Raw genomic sequence first — 21,465 nt, forward strand, 5'->3', positions numbered from 1 at the left:
CCGCGCACCGCGCACCATGCCGCCGATGCCGCCGAAGAAGCCTGCTGGCAGCGTCGTCCAGGCTGAGGTCGCCCTGCAGCAGTCGCTGAAGAACTGCCTCGTCAATCTCCCTGCATCGCTCGTCGCGGTGCTTGTGAATGCGAATGCGGTAAGTCGTCCTCGGCCACTACAAGCTCACAACGCCAACGCCCACGCCCCCGCTGTAGGTCGCGCAGAACGTCGTCGTCGAGCTCTCGTACCGCCAGCCCCCGCCCCCCGGCGCCTCGGACGCACGCAATGCCTCCCCGCCCAAGTCCGTCTTCGTGGGCTGGACGGGCATGCAGAGCAAGCGCAGGCTTGCAGCCGTCGTCGATCGAAATGGGCTGCGCAACAGCCCAGCGGCCAGCCAGCAGGACATGGCCGCCGTCGAGGTCGATGCCACCTTCGCCAGGCTCATTGGACTGAGCGAAGGGCAGAAAGTGGGCATACAACTGCACCTGGACCCCCCGCAAGCGCACACTATCAACATCGAGCCCCTCACGCCCGTAGATTGGGAGATGATCGAGCTCCATGCCCAGTTCCTCGAGCTCAACTTCCTGTCCCAGATTCGCGCACTGCCAAACCCTCAGGCGCAGACACCGCACCCCTTGACCCTCCACCTCTCCCCAACCACCACCGCAAACATCGTCGTAACCTCGGTTACACCTGCGCCCCCTGCAGGTTCGCTCTTTGTCAAGATCTCTCCCGACGCCGAAGTCATCGTTGCCCCAAAGACGCGCCAAAAGCCAGACCGAAGCTCGGCGAACCGAGAGAGCAGAAGTGTCGGCGCTGTGTCGAGAAAGAGCGGGAAGAGTACGGCAAGCACGGTCCGGCGTCGAAGCGGTCGCGATGAGGCTGCTAGCAAGGGCGCAGTCTTCCTTCGCGGTGTGGACCGCAGTGTGGCTCACGAGTCGTTCGACGAGGAAGATGATGCAGATGCAGACGGCCTGAAGATCTGGGTGGACAAGCATGTCCTCCTCACAAAGGCGCTCCGAGGAGCGACATGGGTCTCCGTCGCTATCATCAAGCCTGCCGGCTTGCAAGAGCCAGTGGACATGTCGAAAGAGCAAGACCAGGAGAAGACTGCTGCTCGCATAGTCGCGAGGATATCAGCATGGGAAGATGCGCCAGACAGCCGACATGTCGCGCTCTCCACCGATCTTTGCAAGGTCCTAGGATTCGAAGGGTTTGTAGGAGGCCTGGTTCGCATCGAAGGCGCCCCGAATCAGACCCCAAAGCCATCAGCCATCAAACCCTCTACTCCTGCTTCAAGAGACGCGAAAGAGGCAGTCGTAAAGTCTATCAAAGTCATACCATTTGCTTCGGCCGCTTCTTTGGGCAATGCAAACCTCAAGTTTGGCGGCGAGTCAAAGCAAGAGCAAGAAAATGCCATACAGAGACTCAAGGCTATATATGGGAAAAAGAACGGCTTGTTGGATGGTCCAGTTACAGACGGCATGGTCTTACCGCCGGTGATAGAGCCTGAGTCGACCTGGCAAGGAGGCATCGTCAAGTTCGACCCTCCACAGCCATCTAATGGCATATCTTGGGTATTGTTCCCTGAGAGAAAACCGGCCATCGAACTGGGAACCGAAATCGCCACACCATCAAGTTGGGCCAAGAGCTGGCAGCAGGGCGATCCGTTACCCAAAAACCCGCCAGAACTTGTCGGCATCAACCCTCTCATCGATCAACTGCGCTCGCATCTGACGCATAACTCATCAGTTCTGCTTAGCGGTGGACTAGGTGCGGGTAAGTCAGAGTGCGCTCAGCTTCTTGCACATCAACTACGAACGGAGTATCTATTCCACACCATCTACTTCCCTTGTCGAAAACTCATAACGGATGAGATAAGAGTGGCGACCATCAAGGAGACCCTAAACCGACTCTTCGCGACTGCAGCATGGAGTGCGCGGTCGGGCGGCAACGCTGTAGTCATCCTAGACGATCTCGACAAGCTTTGCCCGGTGGAGACGGAGCTTCAAGTGGGTAACGAGAATGGGCGCAGTCGTCACGTCAGCGAGAGCATCGTCTCTATCGTAAGACAGTACTGCTCGATCGACTCTGGTGTAGTTCTTCTCGCCACAGCACAAGGCAAGGAGGCGCTGAACAACGTCATTGTCGGTGGGCATATTGTTCGTGAGATGGTCAGTTTGAAGGCACCGAACAAGGATGGAAGGCGAAAGGTGCTGGAAAAGTTGGCGTTCAAAGATGCCAAACCGCAGCCACCACGACCACAAACGAACGGTCATGCTTTCCCACCATCACCGTCAAACAGCCGGCCGAGCACATCCCACCGCAGCCAATCCAGCATCGGCGGTATACAGCACGATACTTCAGACGACTATGGTTTCGTCGTCGACTCCACGATTGACTTCCTGGATCTTGCCGGGCAAACGGATGGGTATATGCCAGGCGACCTTGTACTGCTCACTTCACGAGCCCGCAACGAAGCTCTCATTCGATCCGTGACCGACTCGTCGAACACCGTCACTCTCACAAGAGACGACTATGCGTCGGCTACTAAAGGCTTTACCCCAGCATCACTCCGAAACGTAACACTGCAGTCATCGACGACCAAATGGGACTCGATCGGAGGCTTGACAGCAACACGCCAGATCCTGCTGGAAACACTGCAGTATCCCACCACATACGCACCGATTTTTGCTCAGTGCCCACTGCGATTGCGATCTGGACTGCTGCTCTATGGCTTCCCTGGCTGTGGAAAGACTCTGCTTGCGTCGGCGGTGGCTGGTGAATGTGGCCTCAACTTCATCTCCGTCAAAGGCCCCGAGATCTTGAACAAATACATTGGTGCCTCTGAGAAGTCTGTCCGAGACCTCTTTGAGCGCGCCGAAGCAGCACGGCCATGCGTCCTCTTCTTTGATGAGTTCGACTCCATCGCGCCAAAGCGTGGCCACGACTCCACTGGCGTCACAGACCGTGTTGTTAACCAGTTGCTAACGCAAATGGATGGTGCTGAGGGTCTCAGCGGCGTCTACGTCCTTGCCGCAACATCTCGCCCCGACCTCATCGACCCTGCGCTGCTGCGTCCTGGACGTCTAGACAAGTCTCTGCTCTGCGACATGCCCGACGTGGAAGAGCGCATTGACATTCTGAAAGCCGTAACCCGCAAACTGCACCTCGCACCCAGCGTCCTCTCGATAGACTCAGCCGGGGAGAATCTGCGCGAGATAGCCCAACGCACAGAAGGCTACTCAGGCGCCGACCTGCAAGCTGTAGTCTACAACGCACAGCTCGAAGCCATTCACGACGTACTCGGAGATACGGATCTCAGCGCGCCGCCACAGAGTAAGAAGAATGGCTCTTCCACCCCGACCAACGCAAAGGACAAGGGCATCCCAGACTTTTCCTACTTCCGCTACGGCGACACCCCTTCTCCATCTTCTACCTCCCCCCCCTCCTCCCTCTCCGCCTCGCACCAACTGACCGAGCGCGCCCAAATCGCCCTCAAAATCCAAGCCCTGCAAGCCCTCCGGCGCAAGCAAAAAGCCCTGCAGCGGCCACAGAGCAGCGGCAAAGACGACAACGACGACGACGATGACGATGGGGCTGCGGATGACGACGCCGCGGAGAGGAAGGAGCCGCAGATCCTGTGGAAACACATTGATAGCTCGCTGAGCAGTGGCCGCAGCAGTATCAGCGCGCAGGAGCGCCTGCGGCTGCAGAGAATCTATCGCGAGTTTGTCGAGGGCCGCGAGGGGAATCTGCCGAGTGGGCAGGGCGGGAGTGAGATTGGGGGGCGGACGAGTCTGATGTAGTGGATTGTGGGTGGATGAATAGTTCTATTGTCGTTGTCGTCGTTGCTGTTGTTGTAGCATTACGGGCACGATAGCTGTATGCGGAATCAACGTGTAGTACCTTGTCCAACGCGTGGGTGTTGAGCACGTGCAACTCGTCGATCGATTCAATGGTGCTCGAAATAGCTTCCTTGATGCAGTGTCCGGTATCGCAAATAAATATACACATGCACACACCTGGCCCTCTTCTCAACCACGTCCTCCCTGCCTCCCTTCCTGCCTGCCTGTCTGCCTGTCTGCCTACAACCACAATCCCTCTATTTCGAAACAGCAGCCTTCGCCTTATCCGCGACCTCCTTGGCCTTGCCGACCGCCTCGGCGCCGACCTGCTTGGCCTGGTCGCCCAGCTGCGCCTCTCGCCCGCCAAAGTGGAAGTAATTGATGTAGCGGTAGCCCTGGACGAGCTGCGAGGTGAAGTTGATGGCGTGGCACCCAAACAGCAAGTAGTTTGCGGGGCTGACAGCCATGGCGTAGCGCATAAAGGTGGCCGAGTAGAGGGTTAGCGCGCCGGTCATGCGGCCGGATATGCTGGGGGGTGGTGTTAGAAGGGAATGTACAGGTGGCTTTGTGAGCGGATGGGTGGAAGGGTTGGGGAAGCTTTTGTTGCGGGCAAGTGTGCTGTGCTGTGCTTTGGTTTGGTGCCGTTCAGACGTACATCTCCGGGTCCTTGCTCATGTCTGCAATTGCGGCAATGGGGATACCAAAGTTACTGACGGGGCCCCAGAAGTCTGGCGAATAGTCAGCACTCTTTGTACGCAGCCTCCTCTGCCCACACCCGAGATCACGACCATCCCAGAGCTCCCAATACCAACACCCCCCCCCCCCCCCAAAAAAAAGGACGCCGGGACAGCCACGGCGGGAGAGGACGCAACGTACGGGTCGAGCAGATGTAGTCGGTGTACTTGTTGGAGCGGATCTTCGCATTGAGGGCTTTGATTGCGGCGGCCATGGTGGGCGGGTGGTGCGACGGCGTGGGGTGAACGGGCGGAAAGGTGCGTTGCGCGTGAGACCGTTGGCAGAGGCAGGGTGGAGCTCGGGGCGTGAGCCGCAAGCTTTGGTGTTGAGATTGCCAAGCGTTTTCCGGACAGCCGCCCTGCGAACGAGCGCTTTTCGGAGCTGGCATGTCACGTGCGCCTGTCAGCCTGGACATGGTAGGTTTATCATGGTCAAGAAAACGAGCACTGAAACAGTGTTTGCGATTCGTGGTATAATAGAGCAGGCGTTCACTATATCGCTGCTTCTGGCTAAAACATCCAAAATTGAACGCTTTTGGCTTGATACACCTTCCAAACAGCACCAGACACTTTTTCAAAATGCGCTGGGCCACCGCTGCTCTAATTGCACCCTTTGCGTTAACCATCTTTCCAGCTCAGTTGGTGCGCGTTGACTGCGCCAGTTCGCCAGACGCTTCTTCGTGGTGTCTTGCAGTGAAACAGCGAGGCGGATTGCTGGGAGACTCGAACGTCGAATAAACTGCCTCCTCTGTCTATCGTCCGCCGAAACCTGGAGGGCCACCGCGCCCCTGGAAACCAGGTGGTCCACCAAAGCCAGGGGGACCACCAAAGCCAGGAGGTCCGCCAGCAGGTGGGAAGCCAGCTGTGACATGTCAGCATTGAAGTCTACTGTTACTTTCTATGTGCAACTTACGAGGTCCACCCGGGGGACCACCACGACCGCCAAAGCCAGGAGGCGGTCCTGCGAATCCTGGTGGGCCGCCAGCGAAGGGCGGTGCACCGAACCCAGCACCGGGTCCTCCTACACCAGCAGCAGGTCCAGTGAGACCGACGGGCAGTCCACGTCCTGCCGGTCGCGCAACACCAGGTCCAGCAGCCAGCGCCGCAGCCGTCGAGGGTCCACTAGCGGCAGCTCCCAGTCGTGCGGCAGGGTCGGCGGGCGGTGGTCCATCTACGGACAGCGAGATGACGTGCGCGCCGCGAATGATGGTGAGGCCAATGGCACGTCGCTCCTCGGTTTCGGTGACCTGCTGGGTTGCGCCCGGCGCGGCCTTTCCCCTTCGTCGTGTGCGGCGGAACTCCTCCGTGTCGGCGAGGACGAGGTTCATGTGCTGCGCAGAGAATTAGCAATGGACCTGGCGGGCCATTATCCGAGCCTACCTTGTCGAATGCGAGCATCTGCCCGACCATCTGCCTGCCGTCTTGAAGTGTCACCTTCATGCGGTAGTTGATCTGCGCAGAGTGAGTTGATGGCGAGCGTGTGCGGATAGGAGGGCGCTTACTAGGTTTTGCTATATCCACGCACGTCAGTCAGTTTCTATATGCGCATCTTCTCTCAGGCTCAAGGACTCGAGCGTGCAGAGAGAGGCACTTACCATCTTGCCCTGTCTGTTGGCGGCGGCCATGGCGGCGGTTGCGCGTCCGAGGACGACTTGAGGCTCAAAAAGTAGGCGACGGCGGTTGTCTGCGCGCGAACCCCTTCCTACGTGGTGTCGGTGAGGTGGGTGTGGATGTCGCGGTGGAGCTGCACGTGTGTCCGGTGCTGGTGGTGCTGGTGGTGCTGGTCGAGAGCTTCAAAGTTGCGACGCGGCGCTCGGGCCAGCCAAGCCATTCGTCGTCTAGCGCGCCGCACGACGCCCACAGCCGAGCCCAAATTATCCTCGTCTGCACTTTCGACCGTCCGCCCTTCCCTTCGACAGTCCACCTCGCCTACTAACTCCCGTAGCAGTCACCATGGTATGCGCCCGCCGCCGCCCACAGCTCCTCGACGGAATGCTAATTGCTATGCCAGTCCGACTCCAAGGCCTCCAACCCCATGCGGGAGCTCCGCATCCAGAAGCTCGTCCTCAACATCTCCGTCGGAGAGTCTGGTGACAGGCTCACTCGTGCCGCCAAGGTGCTCGAGCAGCTGTCCGGTCAGACCCCCGTCTACTCCAAGGCCCGCTACACCGTCCGTACCTTCGGTATCCGCCGTAACGAGAAGATCTCCGTCCACGTCACCGTCCGCGGCCCCAAGGCTGAGGAGATCCTCGAGCGCGGCCTCAAGGTCAAGGAGTACGAGCTCCGCAAGCGCAACTTCAGCGAGTCCGGCAACTTCGGTTTCGGTATCTCCGAGCACATCGACTTGGGTATCAAGTACGACCCCAGCATTGGGTACGTAACATCAGGAAGACGACGACGAAGAAGAAGAAGAAGAAGAAGAAGAAATCACCGCGGCCATCGCTAACACGGCGCAGTATCTACGGTATGGACTTCTACGTCTGCATGACCCGCCCTGGCGAGCGCGTTGCCAAGCGCAGGCGATGCCAGAGCAGGATCGGCGCCTCCCACCGCGTCAACCAGGCCGAGACCGTCAAGTGGTACAAGAACCGCTTCGAGGGCATTGTCCGATAAGCGCGTCATGAGTAGGGTGAAGAGGGAACGAAATGAAGATTCTGAACGATTACCAGCATATTCCGTCTCGGAGGGTTTGGTCCTGCGGAGTCCCGGAGTGTACTTAAAAGAGCAAGCATTGAACTTGCAAGTTCAGGCCTATCAATGGAGCTGACCTCGTCTCGAACGAGCGGGTCTTCGATCACATTACAATGGAGGCTTCACTTGGGTGATGTTCCGCACAACCATTGGTGATCATCTATCATGTCCTTGTCTTGTGCGTGCGTGTTTGCCTCTGTGCCGCTGATCGTGTTCGCCCAGATTGCAGCTGCATCTATCGAGCCTTCTCATCTACATACCCAGGCAATGCATGATCGCTACCACGTCAGCAGCTCCTCTTCCCGTACTGCATTTCCACATGATGTACACTGACAGCAGTAGGTCTTTTACACGGAAATTGTGGTCAAACTTGACGTGAATAACGGCGCACTGTTGACGTATTTTACACTTGGACCCGCACCTGCTCCGCACACCTACCAGACTTCTCAACACTGCAAGGTACTTCGATGCTCGTGTTAACAGTACCTGCACACGACGAACATCTGGTAAACCAGCAGACACACTACGTCATCGCCTCTAAACCGCGGCGTTGTCCGTGTACATGAACACTTGGCTCCAGCACGTCCATCACATGTCTGGTACTCTATCCAGCTAGTAGCCCTAATCAAGTACGACCAGAACTAGAGGTACGAATCAGTATCGTGACTTTGCACACAAGTAATCGTTGTGTCCGACTGTAGACACGCATTCATAGCAGCACAATCAAGAAAAAAATCTCTATTTTTTCTCTCCTTCTATCATATGCAAACGAACTACCCTCATCCCTCTCTCCCTTTCTCCCTTGGACCCCCCCCCCCCCACCACCAAGATTCTACCTTGCAGCTATACACATCTAACGCTCATTCAAAGAGGAGTACCTCCTAGCTTCTATCGTCTACAGGACTACTGCATCCGAACGGCACAGCATGGCAAGGCAGGGCATGGCACAACAAAGCACGATACAACACAGCCCAACACAGCCCAACACAACACGGCACAACACGGCACAGCACGGCACAGCACGGCACAGCACGGCACAGCCCAGCCCACAAACCGCAGCACAGAACCCCCGCACCGAAACCAGCTTTCGACAAAGGAACAAACACGGCCAGAAAGCAAGCAAAGACGAAAAGAAAGACGAAAAGAAAGAAAGAGAAATGTTTTCCGCAACCGCCCGAGCCAAACACGCTGATGAAGATGTGTCTGCACGCCGAGTAGGATGTGTGTGTGTGTGTGTGTGTGTGTGTGTCTGTCTGCACGTGCACGACCAGAGCGGCCACGAAGCGCGGTGAGCATGGACGGATGCACGTAGAACAGCGCAGACTCAGCACGAAGCACCATCGCCAACCGCGATCGTGGCCGCGATGACGACGAGTAGAAGAGCGTGATACACGCGTGTTGGGAACCGGGTGCGCAGGCGAGACGGCGCGGGGTTCAGGGACGTGATGGGAGATTCACAGACGCTGAGGAGTCGGCCTGGAGCACGGGCATCTTGACTCTCGACGTGCGAGTAAAGGGCCGATGTGAGTACGAGCGAGTGTGAATAGGTTTTTGATTCGTCTGTACGTGCCAGACATCTAGTCTGCTCTTACTGCTATTGCTGCTGCTGCTGCTGCTGCTATCGGCTACTGCTATTGTAACTGCATCACATGCACATATCAATCTTGCTCATCGCCGAGGAGAGACTCAAGACGCAAACGCAAACTCAAACGCAAAGGTATCTCGCGGAGATTCAATGAACGACGACAAATGAAACGACGCACTCCAGCCAGAAGCCAAACTCATGTATCAAAAGGGGAAAATGTACAAAAGCACCCGTGATCGCCAGTCATGCTCAATAATGACCCTGATCCCAGATGGAAGAAGAAACAACAACGATTTGCGTGATACCACTTGAGCTGGGAAATATACACACGTGCAGGCTCATCGACCCGCATGAGGACCAAAGTCGAATCCTTGCTGTTGCTGTGCCGGTGGGTACGAAGGCGATGCCAGCGGTGTGTATGCTCCTGGGATGGGAACAGCTGCGTATTGCTGTTCTCCCGGTGCGGCAGCCACGTGGTCGTTGTGTCTCTCAATCCCAGGGGAAAGAGTCGGCACGGGTGGTGAGACGGTCTGTGTTCGTGAGGGTGTATCAAAGCCGTCCTGGCTGATCTTGGGTGTTGCGCCAGTGACCTTGATCGGTGGCGCTTGCAGGGTGAACGGCTGTGGCTGAACAATCTCACGGATCTGGGCGTACTGAACCTTGCCGTTCTCGCTGTCTTGAGCCATGGCGTTGGGGTCGACGTAGTCAGGGTGGCCTGGGGGTGGGCGCCAGCCACCGGAGCGGGGCGAGAGAGGGCCGAATCCGGGGGTGTTGGGTGCTGACTGCGAGCGGAGTTGGGCAAGGTAGAGGTCCGATCGAGCTTTGTCGCGGACAGCCATGGACTTCCTAAGCTTCCTCTTGGACCAGAAACGGTAGAAGACAATTCCGTAGATGATGATGCAGAGGACTTCAACGACGACTTCGATGATGCAGCAGACGAGTGCCCAGTTCTGCAGGCGGCAAACGAGACCGTAAGCAATATCGTCCTCGAACAGATGCCGCCGCTTGTTGTCGACGCAAGACCAGCCCCACATGTCTTTGTTGCTATTTTGCGCTTTGCTCTGGTTGAAGACTGCTGCACCTACAGCCCACATGATGATGCTGAAGATGAAGAAACCGACGGCGAAGATGGTGTAGTAGGCTGCCACCTTCTCGGCTCGGTTGTGACCTCCTCTGCAATACGCAATCATCACGGTGATGGACATGACAAGAGAGATGATTGCAATGACCAACAGGAGAATCTGCGGCCATGTCTTCGTGTTGTCGGCCCAAGGAGGAAGGTTGTTTCGTTTTGGGAGTGACTTTGTTGCGTGGAAGATTGCCAGTGCAGTTGCGACCATGGAGAGAACGATAAGACTGCAAGCGAAGTTGATGCCGCGCAAGAAGATCTTAGCGATCCTTACTCGGACCTTGACTTTCTGCTCGACGTTAGCACTCTGTTGAAGTAGTTCAGTCTACGATGACATACGATATCCTTGGCCTGCTCCTTCTCCAACGAAGATTCTTGCTTCTCGAGATCACGCTCCTCCCTGAATGTAGGGCTGAGGATCATGCTGGGCCTGCCAGGTGTCCGCGGTGGCGCGCCGGGCGACTTCAACGCACTCTTGAGGGGACCTCTTGGTGTCGGAGGAGGGAGGTATTTCCTGTCGGTCTCTTCCATCTCGACGGTTTGGACGTAGCCAAAGCCCACGTCCGATACTTGAGGCTGCGGCTTGTAGTGGTTTGTGGGGTAGGAGCTGAAAGGTGACTTTGGAGCGTCGATGGGTGAGTAGACTGATGTCGCTTCAGCGAAGCGTGCTGTGCGTGGTGTCTTGACTTCTGATGTGGTTGAGTCGTCGGTGTTTCGTCTTTCAATCGTAACTGTGAGACCCTTCTTATTGTTGGTGGACATGCTTGAGCTTTGCGGCGTTCACGTGGCGGAGCAAAAGGCTCTCATGCGTCAAGACAGAGGGGTAGAGAGGTGTATGGAGGGAGGACGACTATAATCCAGGCCAGCTCAGACCAGTCGCAGGAGTACAGAGGTGTGCAGCAAGAGAGACAGAATGCAGAGACGCACAAGGTATTACAATGAGACCTGCTAGAGAAGAGAGAGGAGGCAATGGGCGAAGCGCCCGGTATCTAAAGCGGGCGCTTCGAAGGCCGCGAACCCGTGGATTGGATAGAGGGGAGGCACGGGCAGCTGCCGGTGGAGAGAGATGGGAAGGATAGCGGGCGGGTACTTACAACGTGTAAAAGGCAAGATGCTTGCACGACTGCAGGTGCCCGTCTGATAGGCTGGCGGGGGAGACGAGTAGGTTGCAATGGCGCGCAGAGGAGGGCGCGGAGTGGGTGGCTCCAGAAATAGACGCCCGGGAGAAGTCAATAGACGAGGACCAAGAGATGCACGTCCAGAGCAGGGCGCTGTTGTGCGAAGGTGGTGGTCTTGATATATCTGACAGCCTGCTGATCCTACTAGTCAGCACGGTTGCAGAGGGCAGTCCAGAGCGGTAATCGTGCGCGTCGTCAAGGTCGCACGCAGACTGTCTTGCGCCCCAGAGACGGTGAGGTCTTCCAGAGAAGAGGAAGGCGGCAGAAGGGGGCCATGTTCACACCTCGTGCCCCTCGGGCGCAGAGCGCTGCCGAGCGTGCGGGCGTTGAACGTCCAGGACACTGGACACTCGACGTCCAATTGCTGCACGCTGTTTCGCGCCTGCAAAACGCGACATGGCTGTCGTGAGAGGTGAGTGGTCGGAGGATGCAGGGACTGTGCATTCGAGTACATTTACGCTAACGCGGGCTCCCGCCAATCGTGATCCAAACTCAAAGGCGCCGCCCCGCCGTGGGAAGCCACAGCACGACCTCGAGAGTCGAGTCCAACTGTCCAACTGTCCAAGACGGTCGTCGTGGGCAAGACGCTCGCTCGAACCAAACCTTGTTTTCCTCGCGTGTCTCCGTTGCCGCCCGTTCATGGCATGCGAGCACCCTGCCGTCCGCGCTCTTATTTTAACCCAAGCTGTCTGCCTCCGTTCGCCACAGCCGTCAGCTCAGCGCACGTCTCGCCAGGCTGGGAACGTGAGCAGTGAGCACGGTAGCGCCGCTGATCCTTGCGCTGCAGCTGCAGGACGAGGCACATCGCATACAACGAACGCTAGTGAGCCACGCGTAGACCCAGCCTGTGCAACACACCACCAAGCATCCAGGCTATTTACCTGGACACTCTCCATGCTCTAGCCATAGGAAGACTCATCTGTTTCGATCATCCCCCGCCTATTCTTGGGATCTCTTGCACGATGTGAAGTGGAGTGGCACGCGGGCCGCAAAATACCTGCCATGCCCCCAACGGTCGCAGCAAGTGAGTGTGTTGGCATCTCTCTACAAGTCCACGTTGTCTGCGAGGCGTGCTTGCATCTTCGTGTCGTGCGTGCAGCTCTTAGCATTGAACACGACCAGGTAGAGAATCCCCCTCCCTCAGCCCTCCCTCCAACATGGCAGCATGTGCAGAATTCCAGCCAGGCACGCCGCCGCCACGAAGCGGGCGCTGTCGCTATCTACCGGACTGCTATGCCTTGCTTGCGGTGCAGTTGAGACATGCGAGATGGAAAGCTCACGCACGGCTGCTGTGTCAGTCCTGGCTGCAGACATGGCTACTTTGGCCCGGCGCCTTGCGTGTTTCCGCGTCTCACTGCCACGCTTTCGGCCTCTCGCACGCACTGCGTACCACCGTCCAGCCGTCTGATGACGTCACGACTGCGCGCCCTACCGCCAGCCCATTTGAGTTTCTTTCGCATCGAGCTGCAGTCCTCAGCAGAGCAAGAGTAGCGAACCTCGCTTCAAGCGTGCAGTGTCGTGCGTGGTGTACATGTGCCACAATCTCAGCAGAGAACAAACACGAACACGCTTCTCACCTACCCAATGCCAACCCCTCCACAAAGTGCAAAGAATAAACTTCATATCCACCTACCAGTCTTCCTCTCCTCAGCCTTCTCATCCTCCACAAAGTGCAGAGAATATGTTTCATATCCACCTACCCGTTTTCCTCTCCTCAGCCTTCCCATCCTCCACATCACAGTAACTCCCATCAAACATTCCTCCCGTGAACAGCGGCTCAGGCCGCATCTCATCTTCACGCCCCATCCTCGCCCCATCCTCGCGCACATCCCGTTCCGATTCAGTCGTGCATGCACCACACACCAGGCCCTCGACCACCCCTTGGCACGTGAAGCTTTCCTCCAAAGCCAGCCGCTTCGTAGCGCGAAGCACCCAAGGCATCCAAGGCCGTGCAGGATGCGCAAGCCTGTCGAGCCCGATAGCCGAGGAAAGGGACGTTGGCTTACCTCGTGCCTTCTCGCTCGCCGTGTCTGGATGAGGAGCGGGGCGTCGTGGGGAGAAATCGCCAGCGACAGCAGCAGGTGATGGGGGCATAGGTGCGGAGATTTTGGCTTTCAGGACGTCGTGCGCTTGCTCCGCTCCGCTTGGCTTGCACGTACCCGTGGGGCTGGGCTGGGCGTCTGGGGCTCTGGTTGCTGGGCTTCGGAGCAGCCGTGTGGCCAGTTGCGGATCCTGGGCCACGTGCTTCAGGCTACCTTGACTTGGTACCTTGTTATGACAGTCTGATGACTCCGAACCTACTGTTGCTGTATAGGTAGGTGGCCATGGTGGCGCTACAGCTGATTCCTCACTCCCTTCCGGGGGCTTTGGTGGCATGGGAAAGCACGGGAAGGGCGTCCGAGGCAGAGGCTTGTTCAAATCCAATCCTCTACCCTGATCACGCTGCGAACGTCCTCTAGGGGCATCACCCAACGGAGGCTGTGGTGGCAGGCATTTGTTCGTGTCCAGTTCCAAGACGGTTCGGCGAATCTTGATGGGTACTTCGCGTGATGTGCGCGAGACGTCGCCATAACTTACCACAGAGTCATTTCGTAGTCTCCGCTGGCCTCCACCTTCGCCGGTGACGTATGCCGCTGTAGGTGAACGACGTTGTCGTGGATCTGCAACTTCCTCTTCCACCACAAACTCCGGCGAGGGCACACGGCTGCTTTCATCGGTAGGGTGAGGTTGATACATCTCGAAGACTACACCTGTCCGCCTTTCCCTCCAATAATCCCTCAAGCCTCTCCAGAGCAGCTGACCCTCGCCTGGCGGTCCCGCTCGGTAGATTTCTTTGAGCCTTTTGATGTACGACTGACCCTTACCGCGTTGGTTCTTCAAATCCATCGTTGTACGCTGTTCGACGTCAGTATCAACATCGCTCCACTCTGAACTCGAATCTGGGTTGGATTCTTTGACCGAAGCTTGGAAGCTTGGGAAGACAGTCACAGTTGAAGCCGTCCTCGCTTCCGTTGTACGCAGTGTGCTAGGTTTCAGGTAGGTGGGATCGCAATGCGTCGATTGTGCGTACCCTTCCGTCGTGTAGAGGTCGCAGTAATAGGTCGACGCTCTTGGGGACAACTCTTCATTCTCACTAGACCAGGATTTTGTACTCGGAGATTGCATACGAGCTGCTGGGTGACCTCTGTCGTCGTGTTTATTGTGATCAACAGAATGACCTACGGTTTGGGTTTGATCTTGCACGGCTTCAACACCAGTGGAAGTCCCTCCGTCGTCTTCTGTGTTGCGTCTAGGGCAGCTCTGGCTCATTACTGGCGGCTCAGTATTTGTTCGATGCTCAGAAATCGTCAGTGGATAATACTCTTGCTCAAAGTCTGTTCGGTTTGGACACGGTTCATGTGCCGGGTGGATCAAGGGCGTTTGTTGTTATATAGTCCTTCTTAAAGCTGCACTGTGCGGTCATTGAACAAAGAAGCCACAATGGCCGGAGCATCTCAAAGTTTCTAGAGATGGCAACAAAGACCAAGCTGTCCCCAGAATCCACTCTATCGACTCGGTTCGCTAAGTACTTTCTAACATGATCTGGGCTGACTAGGTTTTTGCTGGTGGATTGTACTAGGTGTTTGTACATGATGTTCCGTTGAAATTTTGCACGATGAGCAGTAGAGAGGTCGACAAACTGGGGCTTCTTGTTGACAGCGGATCGAGCGTGCCAGTAAATTATCGTTCGGGTACGATGCTGCAGCAAGTCTATCAAATACCGGAGAAGTGCGGAAGTAATGGTGGTCGCGCACCTCGGGACGGCTGTGCGCCAGAGGGTAGTCCCGGAAGCACGCACGTACCCAGAGGACAGCTAGGAGCTAGACAAGGGAGTTAAGGGTCTGCATTAGTACTGTCGTAGCGTAGAACAGACAAGCTCGGATCGGAGATGCATTCACAATGCAACAATGCTAGACCTTGACTACGCATTTTTGTAAGCTGGTTCGTGGTGAGAACAACGGATACAAGACTCTTCGAGTGCATCATTAACTTGGGTATTGGATTGCATTTGTTGCATCTCGTGTACAGAAAATCGCTATATCATAATCATTGCACTTCTTGGTGGTGCTTTTTCGTCACTTCTTCTCTCAAAAGCAACCTCTTACATGTTGACAGAAGTCCTGAACTTGGTGCCAGCGTAGACGGCGTTGTCACCAAGCTCCTCCTCGATACGGAGGATCTGGTTGAGCTTGGCGAGACGCTCAGATCGGGCAGGGGCACCGGTCTTGATCTGACCAGCACGGAGACCGACAACGATGTCAGCGATGGTAACATCCTCAGTCTCACCGGAGCGGTGGGAAACCATGACACCCCAGTCGGCAGCGAAAGCGTCCTTGGCGGCCTGGATGGCCTCGGTGATGGTACCGATCTGGTTGACCTTCAAGAGGAGGGCGTTGCAAGACTTCTGCTCGATGGCCTTCTTGATGAACTCAGGGTTGGTGACTGTCAGGTCATCACCAACGATCTGGAAGTCAGAGGTCTTGAAGAAGTAAGACCAGGCCTCCCAGTCGTCCTCGGCGAAGGGGTCCTCGATAGAGACGATGGGGTACTTCTCGGAGAGGGTCTTGTAGAGCTCAGCGAGCTGCTCGTAGGTGAGCCACTTGCTCTTATCGCTGTCGGGGTTCTTGAAGTCGAGGTCGTACTTCTTCTCATCGGCCTTGTAGAACTCGCTGGAGGCAACGTCCATGGCGATCTTGATCTGACCAGTGTAACCAGCGGCCTCAATGGCGTCAGTGATGAGGTCGAGAGCCTCCTCGGCGGTCTGGACGTCGGGGGCAACACCACCCTCGTCACCGACGTTTCCGGCAGACTGGCCGTACTTCTTCTTGGCGAGAGACTTGAGCTGCTGGTAGACCTCGGCACCCTGACGCATGGCCTCGGTGAAGGTAGGAGCCTCACTGCTGGTTGTTAGACCATCTCTTGGGAATGTCAACGTGAGGAGACGTACGAAGGAACGATCATGAACTCCTGGAAGGCCATGCGGCCACCAGCGTGGGAGCCACCGTTGAGCACGTTCATGAAGGGAACAGGCAGAACGTAGGGCTTCTTGGTGCCGGCCAAGTCGGAGATGTGGGCGTAGAGAGGGACGCCCTTCTCGGCGGCAGCAGCCTTGGCGATGGCCATGGAGACACCGAGGATGGCGTTGGCACCGAGCTCAGTCTTGTTCTTGGTTCCATCGAGCTTGATGAGGAAAGCGTCGACAGCGGACTGGTCCTTGACGTCGAGCTTCTCCTTGATCAGAGCAGGGGCGATCTTGTCGTTGACGTTGGCAACGGCCTTGGTCACGCCCTTGCCACCCCACTTGCTCTTGTCACCATCGCGGAGCTCGCAGGCCTCGTGGGAGCCAGTGGAGGCACCGGAGGGAACGATGGCGCGGTGGAGGCCAGTCTCGGTGACGATGTCGACCTCGACGGTGGGGTTACCCTGGAGGCAGTCAGCATGCTGTCGACGGGCAGTTGCATGATGGAGACACGTACGCGAGAGTCGTAGACGGAACGGGCGTGGATCTTGGTGATGGCCATGGTGTCTGTGTTTGGAGGCTACGATGGCTTGATCAGTGAGAGTCAATGGCAGAAGTGGAGCTGAGCGGCGTCGAGTCTATATAGGCGCAGTCCAGCCCTACGACGCGGTGCGTGGCAGACTACAACGTTCTGGTCAAGCGTCACCGGCCGGCGATGAGGTGGATCCCGAAGAAACACTCGACCACTGCCCAGCCCTTGACTGTCAGAGGCCAGCGGAGCCTCAAACTGGCATTGGGTGTGGGATGGCACGGCCGGCCGCGGATGGAAGGCTGGTGAAGAGCTTGACTTACCAGGTGGGTGAAAAAAGTTGCACTGGGTGTTTTGTTTGGATGTGTCAAGGATCAAGTAGTTGATGAGAAAGAGGGGCACGTCGCGACCTCGTTGAGCACATCGCCTGCCCCGCCATGCCGCAGGGCTCATTGGCCGCCGCGCCGTGTGTCGTAAGAGCGTGCGTTGATCGTATCACAAGAGCATTGGCGCAGCTGTCACGGCCATGACCGTCTTCTAGAAATGTTGGGAGGAGGCTTCCACCATGACTGCCTTCTAGAGTTGTTGGGAGGAGGCTTCCACCACGACTGCCTTCTAGAATTGTTGGGAGGAGGCTTCCACCTCGACTGATCGCCGGTTGGATGTACCCCTCCAGTCTCTGATCGTCACCACATCTACGCACTCAGCTTCGAGAGGCTTCTCCGGTGCACCTCACCTGAAAGCTACCCAGAGCTTGTGGCAGCTTGTTCCAGCTTATAAGTGATACAGCTTGGAGCAATTCGCCGTCTTCTCTCTTCAGATACACGGTTGTCCCAATGCACAGCCGTTGGCCTAGAATGGTGTGATGAACCCCCCCGAGCAGTTCCAGGCTCAGGCAGACAGCAGCCGGGGACCTACTGGCGGTGACCACCGAGCTCTCTAATTGCAAGTGAAATGCTGCGTGTCACGGTATCTGGTATCTGCAAACGGCCTTGTGCTGAATCTTTACATTACGTTGAACGCGCTACCGCCATGTACCTGACAAGGCAAGTACCCGGATGACGCCAGTGCGCCGATCGCGCCTATCGTGCAAATTCGCCCAGGCTTCAGTTTAGCGCTGGATGCGCTGGATGCAGACTCCAGACACTGCGCAACAGAGGGACTATACCGAGGTTTCAGAAAGAGCTGCATCGGATCTGTGTTCCTGCGTTATTATCGTAGTTGGGTGCAAGCTATGCGCAACGCACGATTCGCCGACAACGTACGCGCCTGCACATTGATTGGACGTGTCTCACGATAATGCGCTGGTAATCACCGTCTTCTTTTGGGTGATCTCGATGTACTCCTCCGTTCGCCTCCTGCCAATGATCCTTCTCGACTTCTGTGTTCCAGCTCCTTCCTCTTGCTTGCGCTTTGCGATGCAGAGGTCCTCCCAGAAGATGTACTTGTGCGACTCGAGGTATCAGATCTCGTCGCAGAGACAAAGTCAATAGCCTCTCTCGGTGTTCTGGCTTTCTCCTGCTCCTTCGCCTTCAAGATCCGCTTCTGCGAGGCCCTCAACTCCTCTACATATGCCCAGGGTGGAAACACCACAGGCACAGCCAGACTCTCGGGTAGAGTAGATGCATGTTGCTCCTCATCGCTGATGCCAGCAAAGCTCATCAACTTTTGCGAATGACCGGGGTCGCGCAGCACCGAAGAGCTCTCCAGCCGTTGATTAAAGTGCTGCCCCTTCTTCTTCAACTCGAGAAATTGGGCAAACTTCTTTGTCGCTCGTTGTGGCGGCGAGCCCGGCGGCGAAGCTGGGATCTCGAAATTGGGCACGGTGGGTAAGGTTAGATTCTGAATGACAGCTCGATTGGACGTGTACGGCGAGCCTGGAGGAACATCGTCGGCTGCGTCGTTGTCTGCTGGAGGAGGCGACGCAGTTGGGCCTTGCGCAGGCCCGTTGACTGGAGCAGGCGGCGGTGAAGTGACCTTCTCGGGAGCAGCTTCGGGGACGGAGACGGCTGCTACAGGAACGTTTGCCAACTCGATATTAGTAGCTATCGAAGTCCTCCTAGGTACATATGCGAGTCTCACCTTGGCTGTCGTCGCTGGGAGCTGCTCCTCCTCGTCACTGCTTTCATAGTTTACTCCCAGCATTGTGTCTTGTACTGAGGTGAAAGAGCAACCACCAAGATCTCGTGTGGAGTGTGGCCCGTGCCCAAGCTACTGCCAAGCATATCGTGGTGGAGCTGCCTGCACGGCGACAGTGACCATCAACCACGCACCTCCGAACACTGCCTTCTCGCCAACACACGCCGTCAACTCCCGAACAAGACATCCAACGCCACAACAAGACATCCAAGACCACCAAACGCACGATGAACCACCTTCCGCAAGCCTGGGGCCGTGTAAGACGCCTCCCCGCTTGACAAACACCGCCATACTGACATCAACACAGCCTAGAGACGATGTCTACGGCGCGTATGACCACTCACACTTCCAGTCGATGGGTCCGACCCAGCACTCGCAGCAACCCATCGTTACGGGTACTTCGGTGCTAGCGGCAAAGTTCAAGGACGGCGTGGTCATTGCGGCGGACAATTTGGGTATGATGCAGCCTACTGTCACCGAGCTACAAGACTTATGTGCTGATCTTCTGCCACAGCCTCGTATGGATCACTCGCCCGCTTCACCGATGTCAAGCGACTACGGAAGTTCAACGATGAGGTAGTTGTAGGCTTCGGCGGTGACGTCTCGGACATGCAGTACCTCGATCGCCTCCTCAACTCTCTCGATATCCGCGAGAACTACTCGTCGACAGATGACTCTCTCAACGCCAAGAACCTCCACACATATCTCGCCAAAGTCATGTACAACCGCCGATCGAAGTTCGACCCACTGTGGAACCATCTTTTGATCGCTGGCCTGGATGGCGAGGGCAAGCCTTTCCTTGCGAGTGCAGATCTGCTTGGCACCACATTCTCCTCCCCGTCGATTGCCACAGGGTTCGGAGCGCATCTTGCACAGCCCATCATGCGGACAATATTGCCTGACGAGGCATCCGTACAGAACGTCACCAAGGAGCAAGCGGTAGAAAAGGTCAAGGAGTGCATGAAGGTCCTCTTCTACAGGGATGCCAGGAGTATGGACAGGTACTCTATCGCCGTCATCACCAAGGACGGTGTTGACCTGAACGAGGACGTCAAGCTGGAGAACCAGAGCTGGGCTTTTGCCGAGAGGATCAGGGGATATGGCACGCAGACGGCGTAAGGCTGACCTAGATGTTGCATGATAGCACGGAGATGATGATACGTCCAGAGCCAAGGAGCTCTTGAAGCTAAACGGCTGAACGATAGGCATGAATAAATGTACAATCTGATGGGATCATGATCAATCTCAAACTCATGCCGTCCTTGGGGCAAGCCACACGCTCCCGTCTGCAGTGTCCACCACTTCGGCGGCAGGCCGACCTTGCCAGAACGGCCAATCGCGCTAGAGCCGGCGCGACCACTCCAAGCCACGATGCGGGGAAGCTCCGCAGTTACCACCCTCGTATAAAGACTTCAAGATGGAGAAAGCCCTGTTGAAAGATCCTGGTACCGGTTCATGTTTCCCCTGCCGTAACTATGTCGAACAAAACCCCGTCCAGTTCCAAAAAGCGCATAGTGATCACCGGCGGCTCAGGCGTAGTAGGGCGGTGTGTGATCGAGAAGCTGCTCTCGTACGGCCATGAGATACTCAATGTCGACCAAACACCGTTGGACAACCCAAAAGTACACACGCTGAAAGCCGATCTCACAGATGGCGCGCAAGCATTCAATGCCTTGAGCTGCCACTTCCAAATCAGCGAGCCTTTTCTCGAGGAAATGCGCGCGCCGGACGTCGTGATACATCTCGCTGGTGCGTATTCCGATATCGCAGTGATATACGCGAAAGAAGTTCAAAAGGAGAATACAAACATATAAAGTGAACTCCACACTATAGAAAGACTTGAGACTGGATTGTTTGTTTCCATCTGATTGATCATCACACGGCTAACAAACGCACTCAGGCATCCCACAACCCAACCGCATCCCAGATAACGAGACCTTCCGCGTCAACATGCTCAGCTCGTACGCGATAATAGAAGCCGCGTGCAAACTGGGCATCAAGAAGATCATCCTCGCCTCCAGCATCACCGTGTACGGCGTGACATACGCCGAGGGCAATGTTTCGTTCCCGCACTTCCCCATCACCGAGGCCACGCCCACGGAGCCCATGGACGTCTACGCCACGTCCAAGGTGTGCATGGAGCGCGTGGCTGCCTCGTTCGAGAAGCGCTTCCGCGCAATGGCCCGGCCCGTCGACATGTACTGTCTGCGGTTCGGCGCTGTGGTGACGCCGGGCTGCCATCAGAGGACCATGACGGCGTATCTCGACCGCCCGCGCGACTGGAAGGTGCACGCCTGGAGCTATGTCGATGCGCGGGATCTGGGCAATCTGGTGCAGTGCTGCATTGAGACGGACGGGCTGGGCTTCGAGGTCTTCAATGCCGTGAATGATGAGAACACGCTGCCCGATGGTGACGCGCATACGATTGACTGGCTGCGGCACTTTTGTCCAGAGTCGGAGATTCTGGACGAAGAGGCGCTGAGTGGGAAGAAGGCGCCGATTAGCAACAGGAAGGCTAAGGAGCTGTTGGGGTTCAAAGAAGAATTTCCCTGGCGCGCCGAGAGGACAAAGTGGGTGGCGCAGGGGATTAGGGATGAGCGGTGATTGTTTGTACAGTGCTTTGTATAGTACGAAATCAGGGT

The 21,465-nt window shown here is 56.7% G+C and overlaps 10 protein-coding genes across 11 annotated transcripts, besides 14 other annotated features; 4 read left to right on the forward strand and 6 right to left on the reverse strand.

Moving 5' to 3' along the window:
• Positions 1–20: part of a tandem repeat that runs on past the window's edge.
• EKO05_0008261 (Peroxisome biosynthesis protein pex1) lies at positions 17–3,800 on the forward strand (the record flags this gene model as incomplete). Its single annotated transcript, XM_038941506.1, has 2 exons — positions 17–148; positions 207–3,800. The coding sequence occupies 2 exons, from the start codon at positions 17–19 to the stop codon at positions 3,798–3,800; spliced, it is 3,726 nt and encodes a 1,241-aa protein (XP_038796714.1).
• Positions 3,414–3,457: a tandem repeat.
• Positions 3,561–3,609: a tandem repeat.
• Positions 3,801–3,827: 27 nt separating the features above from the next.
• Positions 3,828–3,855: a tandem repeat.
• Positions 3,856–4,038: 183 nt separating this feature from the next.
• Positions 4,039–4,081: a tandem repeat.
• Positions 4,082–4,096: 15 nt separating this feature from the next.
• EKO05_0008262 (pyruvate transporter mpc1) lies at positions 4,097–4,788 on the reverse strand (the record flags this gene model as incomplete). Its single annotated transcript, XM_038941394.1, has 3 exons — positions 4,097–4,367; positions 4,495–4,567; positions 4,716–4,788. The coding sequence occupies 3 exons, from the start codon at positions 4,786–4,788 to the stop codon at positions 4,097–4,099; spliced, it is 417 nt and encodes a 138-aa protein (XP_038796715.1).
• Positions 4,454–4,480: a tandem repeat.
• A 537-nt stretch (positions 4,789–5,325) lies between the features above and the next one.
• EKO05_0008263 (Small nuclear ribonucleoprotein-associated protein B) lies at positions 5,326–6,198 on the reverse strand (the record flags this gene model as incomplete). The annotated part of the gene is made up of 5 exons (XM_059637254.1): positions 5,326–5,435; positions 5,487–5,904; positions 5,954–6,025; positions 6,076–6,084; positions 6,169–6,198. 5 exons carry the CDS (start codon positions 6,196–6,198, stop codon positions 5,326–5,328), a joined length of 639 nt encoding a protein of 212 aa, XP_059493237.1.
• A 410-nt stretch (positions 6,199–6,608) lies between these two features.
• On the forward strand, positions 6,609–7,186 carry EKO05_0008264 (60S ribosomal protein L11; the record flags this gene model as incomplete). Its single annotated transcript, XM_038941235.2, has 2 exons — positions 6,609–6,946; positions 7,030–7,186. The coding sequence occupies 2 exons, from the start codon at positions 6,609–6,611 to the stop codon at positions 7,184–7,186; spliced, it is 495 nt and encodes a 164-aa protein (XP_038796717.2).
• Positions 6,973–6,999: a tandem repeat.
• Positions 7,187–8,180: 994 nt separating the features above from the next.
• Positions 8,181–8,249: a tandem repeat.
• Positions 8,250–8,305: a tandem repeat.
• Positions 8,306–8,331: a tandem repeat.
• A 153-nt stretch (positions 8,332–8,484) lies between these two features.
• Positions 8,485–8,513: a tandem repeat.
• Positions 8,514–8,846: 333 nt separating this feature from the next.
• Positions 8,847–8,908: a tandem repeat.
• Positions 8,852–8,908: a mobile genetic element.
• A 40-nt stretch (positions 8,909–8,948) lies between these two features.
• Positions 8,949–8,980: a tandem repeat.
• Positions 8,981–9,187: 207 nt separating this feature from the next.
• EKO05_0008265 (uncharacterized protein) lies at positions 9,188–10,740 on the reverse strand (the record flags this gene model as incomplete). The annotated part of the gene is made up of 2 exons (XM_059637255.1): positions 9,188–10,285; positions 10,318–10,740. 2 exons carry the CDS (start codon positions 10,738–10,740, stop codon positions 9,188–9,190), a joined length of 1,521 nt encoding a protein of 506 aa, XP_059493238.1.
• Positions 10,741–12,842: 2,102 nt separating this feature from the next.
• Positions 12,843–14,465, reverse strand: EKO05_0008266 (uncharacterized protein; the record flags this gene model as incomplete). The annotated part of the gene is made up of 1 exon (XM_038946484.1): positions 12,843–14,465. The coding sequence occupies one exon, from the start codon at positions 14,463–14,465 to the stop codon at positions 12,843–12,845; it is 1,623 nt and encodes a 540-aa protein (XP_038796719.1).
• An 832-nt stretch (positions 14,466–15,297) lies between these two features.
• Positions 15,298–16,717, reverse strand: EKO05_0008267 (Phosphopyruvate hydratase; the record flags this gene model as incomplete). The annotated part of the gene is made up of 3 exons (XM_038941236.1): positions 15,298–16,093; positions 16,144–16,619; positions 16,673–16,717. 3 exons carry the CDS (start codon positions 16,715–16,717, stop codon positions 15,298–15,300), a joined length of 1,317 nt encoding a protein of 438 aa, XP_038796720.1.
• Positions 16,718–17,995: 1,278 nt separating this feature from the next.
• On the reverse strand, positions 17,996–18,829 carry EKO05_0008268 (uncharacterized protein; the record flags this gene model as incomplete). Of its 2 annotated transcripts, XM_059637256.1 has the most annotated exons (2): positions 17,996–18,715; positions 18,767–18,829. In XM_059637256.1, the coding sequence occupies 2 exons, from the start codon at positions 18,827–18,829 to the stop codon at positions 17,996–17,998; spliced, it is 783 nt and encodes a 260-aa protein (XP_059493239.1). The 2 variants fall into 2 exon arrangements, with proteins under 2 accessions (XP_059493239.1, XP_038796721.1); XM_038946485.1 differs by having other exon boundaries at positions 17,996–18,829.
• Positions 18,830–19,050: 221 nt separating this feature from the next.
• Positions 19,051–19,942, forward strand: EKO05_0008269 (Proteasome endopeptidase complex; the record flags this gene model as incomplete). The annotated part of the gene is made up of 3 exons (XM_038941392.1): positions 19,051–19,080; positions 19,131–19,278; positions 19,338–19,942. The coding sequence occupies 3 exons, from the start codon at positions 19,051–19,053 to the stop codon at positions 19,940–19,942; spliced, it is 783 nt and encodes a 260-aa protein (XP_038796722.1).
• A 356-nt stretch (positions 19,943–20,298) lies between these two features.
• On the forward strand, positions 20,299–21,427 carry EKO05_0008270 (UDP-glucuronate decarboxylase activity; the record flags this gene model as incomplete). The annotated part of the gene is made up of 2 exons (XM_038941187.1): positions 20,299–20,572; positions 20,724–21,427. 2 exons carry the CDS (start codon positions 20,299–20,301, stop codon positions 21,425–21,427), a joined length of 978 nt encoding a protein of 325 aa, XP_038796723.1.
• Positions 21,428–21,465: the final 38 nt, after the last annotated feature.

Source organism: Ascochyta rabiei, chromosome 14, assembly GCF_004011695.2.
Source record: "Ascochyta rabiei chromosome 14, complete sequence".
Classification (NCBI taxonomy): Eukaryota; Fungi; Ascomycota; class Dothideomycetes; order Pleosporales; family Didymellaceae; genus Ascochyta; species Ascochyta rabiei.